Source organism: Plodia interpunctella, chromosome 23 (assembly GCF_027563975.2).
Source record: "Plodia interpunctella isolate USDA-ARS_2022_Savannah chromosome 23, ilPloInte3.2, whole genome shotgun sequence".
NCBI classification, from domain to species: Eukaryota; Metazoa; Arthropoda; class Insecta; order Lepidoptera; family Pyralidae; genus Plodia; species Plodia interpunctella.
In genome coordinates this window covers 778,070-789,670 of record NC_071316.1, presented here as the reverse complement: position 1 = coordinate 789,670, position 11,601 = coordinate 778,070, and the positions used below count along the sequence as shown (strand labels likewise).

Genomic DNA, 11,601 nt, shown 5'->3' with positions numbered 1-11,601 from the left:
TTATGATCCATGTAGCCAAAATAAAGGTAAATTGTACCAATAACGGTTATTTAACGAGTTATTTTTATTTTCCAATGGCAACATTGTTTCGATTACACATCACCTTCGAAATTTTAGTCTATGGTTTGTGTCCATTGTTTTTCTACAATGTTATTTTTCTGACTGCTGCTGGTGGACGAAAAGTTAGTCTCGCTGCGTCGAGTGTGATTTTGTGCTAGTGTTCGTGTTCGATATTGTGATTTATTAGAAATAGATCACGAAGATGTCGTCACCGAGCGCTGGGAAACGTCGCATGGACACAGATGTCATCAAACTGTATCCTTTCTTTGTTATCGTCACTACAAAGAACTATTGCGTTGGAGGGCCACCATGTAAATAAGTGGCAAAGGGCTATCAGCTGATTGTCATGAACCCCAACAAAATCGATATGGGGTGTATGTATGATAAGTTTAATTTGCGATAACAGGTCCCTTTTCATGTATGAGATAACAGGAGAAAAAGTTTCTGTGATGATGATCCCTTAGATTAGTGTATTTGCTTGAGCGTGCATTCTTTGTGTCCCTGTGGGCCTACGTATCTATATATAACACGTAGATAAACATGTACGGAACGCTAACAACTCGAGTCTTCCGTGTCTAGCGGATTGTTATTTCGTAATTCGTATGTAGGCCATGGTCTCAATTGCGCATTTTTAACGTTGTGTTACGGCCTTACGCGCCTTGCATGGGTTATCCTATATTCTATTATGCATAATTAATGATAATTTACAAAGCTGTTGCCTATTGTGTTCTCCCAGTCTATCCCAGTCATAGAGTAAAAATAGGGTGTATTAATTTTTTTAATAAGCAAATTGTTTTTTACAATGTAAATTTTAACAAATTATTCAGTTCTAACTGTGGCCTGGTAATAACAATTGTTCATTGAAGTATTAATAATTAACTAATTTATCATGGTAAGGTCATTCTGAAGTTCATTGTTCTGTTGGTATTTTGCCAAATAGAAAAATATGAAGTTGTGAATAGTAAAAACACCATGTGGAGTCTTTAATACATTTAGACATTGTAAGAGACTAGACATTGTCAACATAAATGCACAGATAAAACATAGTGTCCATAGATGACATTATCTTGTTTTTAAAAATTAAGCTTGTAAAAAAATTAATTTAAACTAGCCACTTAGGTTTAATGACCTTTAAAAGTCTGTGTTTATTTTATGATAACTATCGTAAAATAAACATTTATCTCTATTTTTGCCATTTCTTTGTAAATTGGTGTGTAAACCCATAACATTAAAACATAAGGTACTATAAACAAATTATACTTTTTGTTAATGGAACATTCCAGGATGTCAAGTAGCAGTCAAGAGTGAAAGGAGAATAGAAAGACTGACTTGCAATTTTGAGTGGTTTGTGGTGTGGTTCCTTCTCTAGGGTGGGGTCACTCCATATCCTTCTGTGAGTGTCGAGAGGCAATTAAGGAATAAAAGCCTTTGATAGCTTATAGGCAACTGCAGCATTCCCGAGGATTGATGTCAGCCAGACAGTCATCAGAGCCAAATCATAATTCCACCACAAGCCACATTTAAATGCTGTATATAGAAAAATAATTTCACAGTATGAACAACAAATTTTGTATCAGTATTTTTGTACATAAAACCCACCGACATATTCTTCCATCAGTCTCATGGTAATAATCTCATCAATGAGGATAATCATCATCACGGACACATCTAGCCATTCTTATATATATTATAAAACAAGTTCTTCTGCCCCTTCTTGTCTGTTTGCGATAATCTTTAAAACAAATTCACAGATTTTCATGTGGTTTTCACCAATGGATAGTATGATTCCCGAGGAAGGTTTAGGTTTTAAAATTTATTATGTTTTTAAGCGAGTGAAGCCGGCATGAACCACTATTAAAATATAAATGGCATAAAATATAAATTTTGCTATTTGACGGTTATCGGGACCTGATGTTCTACTAGCGCCATCTGGCTATTGAATAATTTATACATATATTTTGGCAAAGCGAAATATAATGACGCCTATACACTATCGGCAAACTGTTCTAGTACATTGCTAGTTTTAGCTAGCGGTAAATGTATCATTTTTATCGGCCGTTTAAATTTTCTCTTTGGGTATGCTGTTAATTGTTGCCTATCAGCTGTTAAGACCCTAGTCTATCCCTTAGTCGTCTTGTACAACATCACAGTATTTGGAGTAGTCTTGCAGAGTGCGAATCTCATGCCCAATTACTTAGTAACTCATCCCCTATTCATTTAACTCATTTTTGTTTTTATCCTAACTATCCTATAATTATCCTTATCCTTACATACTATAAAACATAGTCCACTGCCGCGTCTGTCTGTTCGCGATAAACTCAAAAACTGATAAGATTTTCACACACGATTCCAGAGAAAGGTTGAGTCCTCTGCCGCGTCTGTCTGTCTCGCGATAAACTCAAAAACTATTGGACGGATTTTCTTGCGGTTTTAACCAATAAATAATGTGATTATTGAGGAAGGTTTAGGTAATTTATTATGCTTTACTCGTTCGGAGCCGGGACGAGCCACTAGTGTATTAATACGTCAGTCGTTGCTGCCGCCCACTGCCGCTTTCGACAACGATTTGGCAATTTGAAATTAATTATTTCTAACGCAATTGTACACACCGGTAATCAGACTTCGTGATCTTTATCACAGTATAGACTACAACATAACAAATCTATCTGTTTATTCTAATTTAGCATCTATTACCGCGCAATAGAAGTCGAAAACAGTTTAATACGTTGTTATATTACATGTGTAATATTTTTTTTATCGGTAGTATATTTTTTTGCGTAATCTTTGTAATATTGTTTCTTTTTTTTTCAAATCTTAGCTGATAATTTATTTATCCCCCAAATTTTTCACAATACCTACCTACCTATTCAAATTTTTATTAAGTTTTAGAGATATTGTCGAAAAATATTGCTGAAAAATTTACACACACATGGATAGAATATAACCTGAATAAGAGGGGTAACTTTTATCCCGATATTCCCACGGGAGCGAAGCCCCGGGGCGCAGCTAGATAAATATATTGATATAATACTATGTAAATTATTATATTGTATAACTTCTAAATCGCAACCTTCACCAAACACGTCGATTCGACCATGCTTTATCGATTGCCATGCATGTACTGGCATCAAGCAATTCCTTGTTCAATTCAATTTATCAGCTATTACCTGCACACAGAGGTCAATGTACGATTTGATTCACGTCTACCCTTACATTATCAATAAACCGCTCTCCATTGCCATTGCATCAGAAATACCATTTTCATATTAGTTAAACCCTGTATGCAATACTAGGGGTGTCCACGTCCGTGCGAAGTGGAAAAGAAAATTTTGAAAACTGGACCCACTCTTACGTTATTAATAAAAACGTTATCCACTGATTACTTTCGGAATAGTTATTATTTGTATTGTTTCGTTCTTTCAATGTCAAATACTGAATAGATAGAGAGAGACAACACAAAGAAAAACTACTCCAAGCCTAAGCAGCGGACGAAATAAAGCGGTTTAAAGCGGAAGAAACTGGTAAAACGATCAGACGAAAGTGAGAACAGACAAAAGTTATTCAGTTAAGAATACATGGAAGTTTTTATTAGGTTAAAGTTACCGTTTATCAGTATTGCTAACACATTGGCTAGTTCGCAGCAATATGCGTATTGATAACTACCTGATAAGATTGGTCGACGTCTGAAACATCCAAGGTTAAGAAAAACTTGTTATTTTTGCAAATAAGAGAGAAATATAGAAAACATTTAAATTAATTTAGACAGCTGTGCTGTTGACTGTACATATTATTATAATAGCATATTTTGTAAATAATTAATTTCCTTAACAAGATATATCCAGTATCGAGAGCAAGCACGAAGTGACGATCCTCGGTGGGCTGAACGAGTTTTGCGTTAAATTTTTCGGACCACCTGGCAGTGAGTATAAATAAATAAATATATAAATATACTAGTTGCTGTCCGCGGCTTCGCCCGCACGAATTTCAGTCTTTGTAACATAATTATTACAAGTTCGTGATAGTGAAATTAGTCGGAGATTCTAACAAGGTTCACGTGTAGGCGTCTCGTCGGCTAACGACCGGGACGCGCCGGTTCGATCGCTGTTGCGTAGGTCCTTCCACCCTTCGGCCTCGCTTGATCTTTTGGGAACGTTGCTCTTTTGAATTTTTTATAATTCCACATTGGAATTTAAATTTCTTTCTTACTATTCAAGTTCGAACGCAACAATAAAAACAATGTTGCGGTGAAGTTTGTTGCACCGCTTCTTCTTAACACCTGCGCTTTTAAGTTTTACACTTTTAAGAAGAACTTTTAAGTAGATTTCGTTTTAAGTATATATTTTTTTATATATCACAAATAAAAAATGTTATTCATTAGTATAATACGCTAGCTTCTTGCCTGCTTAGATTTCCCACGGGAACAGTTATTTTTCCGGGATGAGAGGTACCCTATGTCCTTCTCCACACTTCAAACTACATGTATGAAAAATTTCGAGAAGATTAGTTGAGTAGATAGATCGTGAAGATGTAACAAACTCAATTCTCATTATAATATTAGAGAAGACATCAATTTGAATAACATTTTTTCAATTTTAAATGATTGCTATCTGTTTGGTCAAATAAATAAAATAAAAATATCTTTTCTCAGACAACCCGAATCCATTTAATCGATTCATCACACATCCATTTGCTAATGGTCGACTGGTAGAGAATGCCTTATGGCTTTAAGTCCGCCTTTTGTGTGGATGTATATAAATAAATAAATCAGCGTATAATTTGTTGGCGTTCAGTCTCTCTCCCTGACATTTTGTGCAGAAAAACGTTTAAAATTCTTATAGTTTTGATTCAAGTTTGAATATAAAAGTAAAATCATAGGAGTTGAAAGTTATTTATTATGTGTGTCTTGCTCTAGACAGAATTTTGCTATAGATTGTTCACCACTTATTTTTGTAGGTCAGACAGACATTAACATAAATATTGGTAGATCCTAGCCGTGTGGTCATGTGGAATGAGACACAACTTCTTTTTTCGCAAATTTTGTTGTAATTATTTCTGTTATTCATTATTATTATTTTCTTTATACTTTTATGTGTTATTTATGTATGTTGTGTTAATTTATTTGTCCGTGGCGCCACCGACATTAGGTAACAGCTGAAAATCAGTGCTGTACGCATTAACACTGAGCCGTTACCTATTGTGAGGCGCGCACACAGCTAATAAGTTTTCCTTTATGTGTATGTTCGTGAGTGTGCGTTTCACAATATTCCATTCATTTTCCAGCCCCATACGAAGGCGGAGTGTGGCGCGTACGCGTCCACCTTCCAGACCATTACCCGTTCAAATCCCCATCGATCGGGTTTATGAACAAAGTGTACCATCCGAATATAGACGAGGTGTCCGGCACCGTCTGTCTGGACGTCATCAACCAAGCCTGGACTGCGCTTTACGGTTAGTTCTAAATAATTATTACTTAAAAATATTTTATTGAAATTCAAGATGTTGTCCCAAAAACCTTCATGGTCTTACCCTGATCCATTGATAATTGCGATTGTTTTATATTCGGCCTTCCAAAATTTAGGTCCTGTTATATTGGACGAAAATTAGAAATAATAGTGGACCTAAAATAAAACCTTGAGGCACACCAAATGGATGATTCCGATGCCCGAAATCTATCACAAGCCGTCCTATCCAATGCTAAATCCAACAATTTCTTCCTAAATCTTCTCAGATCATCAGTCCAACGCTTCTTTGGTCTGCCCCGATACCTTTTTACGTACCTAGGTGTCCAGAACTTTGGACCATTAATAAAAATATTGAATTCCAGACCTGTCGAACATCTTCGAGTCATTCCTGCCTCAGCTGTTGACCTACCCAAACCCGATCGACCCCCTCAACGGAGATGCGGCTGCGATGTACCTACACAAGCCTGAGGAGTACAAGAAGAAAGTTTCAGGTAACCTTCACTACGTTCATTTTCTCCTGGTATATAAATATATTGCGCAACAAAACGTCAATGTTATGCCATTACTCTATTACTGCAAGTCAAACATTAGCACCAAACAGAAAATGGCAAAAAGGGTGGTGCTATACAAATGAAAACATTATAATACTAGTTAAATGAATAAATATTAATATGTATCTTAAAATAATTAATATCTGCAATACCAGAGATCTAACCATTCCCGCATTTGTGGTTAATCTCTAGATATGAAGATGCGGTTTTTCTGTTAATGATATCTTTTTGATATTTATCTGTCATCGTACATATATCGAGTGTTATTACTAACACTGGTGTCAGATTTTATTCAAGTCGCCTAAAGGCATCTGACATGACTTTTACGTCTACTTACCGCCTTTTAGTGGCAGGTAGTCGCATACACACTAGTGAACTAAACTGTCCGCCAGTGTGCAGGTTTCCTTACGATGTTATCCTTCATCGGAAGCAAGTGGTGGTCTATGAAAAGTACTTACTATATATGAGTCAGATTGGTATACAAACTCATATGGCACGATCCACAGGCGTGCGTCTTAACCATTACACCACCACCGCTTCCTGTCATCCACATGTCTATATCATGTAAAAGCCAAGAAGTTACTGGCCTGGTGATATCCAAACAAAAGTTTCAAGATAGCACTATGCAATTTTAGATTACGTCCGAAGATTTGCGACTGAAGAGGCGTTGCTGGAGAAGGACGCGGTGACGGGCGTGGGCTCCCGGGCCAGCAACCGCGCGAGCGACACCGAGAGCTCCATGAGCGATTTTAGCGACGACGAGGCGCAAGACATGGAGTTATAACGCAAGTTCGTCGTAGAGATTCGCGCTTGCTCACTCACCACTGCCGTTGTTTGATGTGTTTTTTTTTAAATTGTTGTCTGTGGTCTCTGTGCTGTGTAGGTATCACCTCTTTGCCCGTCTCGACAAGTCACGGTGACTTTGACGTTTCGCGTTTTGACGTTTGTGCGTTTTGCTGTCAATCGAAACGTCAAAATTACATCTTCAAGTTTAGGTATGTCAACACAATATGATTAGTAATAAAACGTAGCTGTAGAATCAATTTTCAGGCATGTAATTGTAATGGTTGGAAGCACATAGGAAACTATACTTGATTTATTCATGTTAATTTCACTGCCGTTAAAACATGTATTTATTTACTTGAAGGTTAAACGTTAGATACGAGATTGGCATACAAGATTTATTTGACTGAAACCTACAAAAATATTGATTATGAAATATTTTTTAATCGATATCTGTATTAGATTTACTAACACCGCATATTAAATTTTAAAAATAGATTGGCTTTAGCAAAGATTCCTTATCTTTGCTAAAGCCAATCTATTTTTAATATTCACAAAACCTCACTTTTTCAATCATAGGCTTCTTTTAAAATTTTGGTAGATTTGATGTGAAATAGATGGTTCTACATATTAATTAAATTAAATAATAGTAATAGTAATTAAAATTACATTCGACGCAGCTTATAAGGCTTCGTATTCATTGTATAGCTAACTGTCTATATATTTAGGGGATCGAAAATGCCCAGTGAATACGAAACCACAATAATATTACAACGAAATAAGTTCCGGCTGTAAAAACTTCCTTTTTTGTTTGCTTTGTGGTTTGACAATAATGGCAACATTTATCCGCCATTTTGATCTCCGCGAATTCGCGGGAATTTTTACATCGCTCAGTCTATGCAATCTAAATATTACCTCATTACAGTCGGAAGGAACATTTTGTTGTAATAAAATCTTTAACGGGCACCGTTTATCAGCTCTAAATAATATCTATATGTCTCTCTTTGTCTAGCAGTAGTTTTTTTTTTTTATTAAATTGTACAAAACTTGATCTTTATTGGAAATTACTTTGAGAGTTCCTATTTTTACAATTAACTGTATTTCAAGGAATCTTGAACTGAATTTCAAGTGAAATAATCCATATCTAGTGTCAAAAGTTATAAAAAGTGGTAAAGGAGATACAGAGACCAAAGATAACATTAAACATATTGAAACAAAAAAATCTATTATATATCTATAATAAAGTACAGATGTCGTGTTTGCTGCCTCACAAAAGTGATTCTAAAAAAAAAAAACTGATATATATTTTATGGACCACTTATGCCAATTTTAGATTAGAAATTGATAATTTAATGCTCAGTGAAAAATAGTTTTTATTCGGCAGCGAACATGGCTGAGAGTGAGAAACATCGATTTAATAATGTCGGATTATATAATAATCACTAAATTCGTGTTTTCAAAGTTTAGCGGATTGGGCGCCATGTCACAAACGCTCATCACTTACAGTCGCACGCAAGTCACATAACCTCTTATCATAAGTGTAATGCTGCTGGTAAAGTATTGGGAATAGTGGCGCAGTGTTAAAGTGCTTGCCCCTGAACCGAGAGGTCCCGGGTTCGATCCCCGGTCGGGTCATCATGGAAAATTATCTTTTTCTGATTGGCCCGGGTCTTGGATGTTTACCTATATATGTATTTGTTATAAAATATAGTATCGTTGAGTTAGTATCCCATAGCACAAGTCTCGAACTTTGGGGCTAGCTGAATCTGTGTTATTTGTCCATATATATTTATTTATTTATATAATTGAGACTCTTATCTCTTTAAAAATTATTGCTCTTGTATTTATTTTTAGATTATACAAACTATGCTTACGTTGATTTGCTACTTTCAGTAATTCGCTGTGTATCCCTATGTCGATACGAATCTGTTCATTATATTAGTCCGAACCCATTTATCTGTTTTTTATGAATACATATTTAACAGATTTTCGATCGTGTCAAGCTGTGACGTGATGCGTAAGTGACATGCGTCAGATCGTTTTAGTCGGTGTGTTACGGAAAGTGTTAACGTAGGATTGTCTATGGCTTGTCTGTTCTAGTGTTTACGCTTAAAGTTAGCAGCAATACGATAGGGAAAACAAGTGTTCATGGTTAGTCTTTGGAAAGTTTTCAAAAGGATAGTTGGCTTGGATTTCGTGATCGAGAAATTAACGTAGGCTACTAATATAAATGGATATTTAAACGTTAGATTTTAACTGTATGTACTCTGTGGTTATCACGATTTTATCATCTGTAATTTATTGATAGAAGCTGGCAACTTTAAGGGCGAGTGAGTGAGCGAGACATAGCATTTTGTAAATATATTATCTTCTCCCATAGTATAAAAAAAACAACTTAAATCTATGAATAACTAGTCCATTCAGGACTACAGTCATCACTTATATCTCATAGGTATTTAATTTTTTTTTTATTGTAGCGTTAATTTTTAAACAAATGATGTGTCATGTTTTATTGTGTTTTTGTCCATCTCCCTCTGTGACAAGATCAACTAAATTGTAACAATATTTTGTTTATGGCAACACTGAAAGTTTAGATTGTCTATGCTTTTGCCAGTTTATATGATTGGATGTGATTTTGTATGTAATCTGTGATCCGCTTTTTCCGTTCGAGAGGAAAACAAAAGTCAATTTGTCAATGACGAGGTTGAGATTCATGTAAAATCAGTACTTAGGTTAGATGCGTCTATTTTTGTCGCTTTTAGATATTTTATTTCTTAGCACAATCGTTTCGTTATTGCTTTGACACCGTTGATTAATTACGAACTACTTAAAGAATGACAATATAATTTAGGAGTTAACTATCACATTGAACTTTTATTATCAACTCCAATACAACTAAATTAAGCATTGCCAGTACATACTATATCTAATATAAGTTTCTAGAACAGTTTTCAAAATGGCGGTGTCAAAAGCAATTTCTTTAAGCAGTATCCACGCATGTACACCAAAAAACAGTAGCATTTTGTTCGTATATAACTCGGTGGCTCACAGCTGATGCTATGCTGATCCTGCCAATGTTGATGTTTTGGCCGGCTTTGTGATGTCCTTTTCTTATAAAGAATATCCTGGATACATAAAAATTAATGAAAATAACAAATCCATAATCCCTACCACACGAGAAACATGTGTGTGGGTATGTTTGTATTCGCGAACTGTTTCATAGATTTTAAAAAGGCATTTGAGATGGTTCACTTGATCAAAAAGTGTCAATAACATTATACTGAAGTATAATAATACTGAAGTATTATTGTCAGAGCCAAGCCAACATCATTATATATTTCTTTTAAATATAAATAATACAAAGCCGTTGTCGTTAAGCATCGGTTGAATGTTTCTTAATGAAAATTTGTATTTGGTGTTCCACCGGGCGGAAAACTAGACCCCCTCTTGTTTTTTTTTCTTCATTTTATTGCAGACAGATTAGAAATAAAAATTAAAAAGGACATCACAAAACATTTATCACAGATCTCTAAAATGACACGTTGCGAACTAAAAGTGTTGCAATCGTCTTTAATATTAAGTCTAGGTTATAAATAGTTATAACATGGAAAATATATTATAATTATAAACATATTATATGTATCTTTGAACGATAACACAAGCCATAATAATATATTTTGGTATAAGGAAGTTAACATGTTAAAATTTTAGTTTTTCGTCAAGTTGGGTTGGCGGGAAAGTAAGGAATTTCGATATTTAGGTTATTTTTACAGTCCACCCAGCTTATTGGTAACGTTAGGGCCATAGCAGATACATTACATTTAGCAAAAGTAGAAGCGTTTCTAGAATTACTATTGGTTTTTGAAATATAATTTGGTCACACTATTCTATTTGGAATCCCTAATTCTGGACCTTATTTATTTGTCTGGATCTGATAATAAATAGACATTTATAACACCCTATGTAAGAGAGAGAGATAATATTCTTATGGATAATTTGAAAAATATCAGTATTATCCACAATAGTTGTAATCAATAATTAAAAGTGCCGTCTGCTATGATCCTTAGTTAAAATCTGTGGTATCGATGTTAAGTTACTTATTGGACAGAGGTGAAGATTGTCAAATTACATTGTACACGATTGAAAAGAACACTTTTTCGTTCACTGCTTTAAATATATTATTCGATTAAGGATTAGTTAGTTTTATTGTGTGATTTACATATTTTTAAATACAAATATTTATATAAATCGACAATATTTTTATTTATATGTCATAATTACCGAGTAGACACAATTTTGTGTTGAGAAAACTTTGATAATTGTATCTAATTTGTAAAAAGAATTTGAAAATCTTCACTTGAAGCGATGGTGACGTGACGGTATTCTTTTTTCAAATGGTAAAATTCAAAATTTGTAGAACGTTGACTTTTTTCATGCCAGTCACGTCGCTATTGTGTGGTTTTATTTATAGACAAGTTGATTTAATGGTAACTAAATTGCTCGGGCCGTCTCTCCCACATGCAGTTATACATGTAACAAAATAAATTTATAATTCTATTTTTATTTCATTACATGTAATAAACGTACGTTATTTTTAAACTAACTTGTGTTTCTTTTCGCGTTATTCCGTCAAAACTAAGTTTTATTGTCGAAATTAAAACAAATGATTATTTAATGTTACTGATGAATAAATAACGATTTGGTAAACCTTTACGGCGACATTATCTACATTTCACAAGGAAAAA

The 11,601-nt window shown here is 34.5% G+C and overlaps 1 protein-coding gene across 1 annotated transcript; it reads left to right on the top strand.

The window, feature by feature from the left end:
- The first annotated feature begins 121 nt into the window (after positions 1-121).
- Positions 122-11,459, top strand: UbcE2H (Ubiquitin conjugating enzyme E2H). The gene is made up of 5 exons (XM_053763156.1): positions 122-315; positions 3,903-3,979; positions 5,341-5,508; positions 5,885-6,013; positions 6,709-11,459. Exons 1-5 carry the CDS (start codon positions 263-265, stop codon positions 6,855-6,857), a joined length of 576 nt encoding a protein of 191 aa, XP_053619131.1. The 5' UTR covers positions 122-262; the 3' UTR covers positions 6,858-11,459.
- Positions 11,460-11,601: the final 142 nt, after the last annotated feature.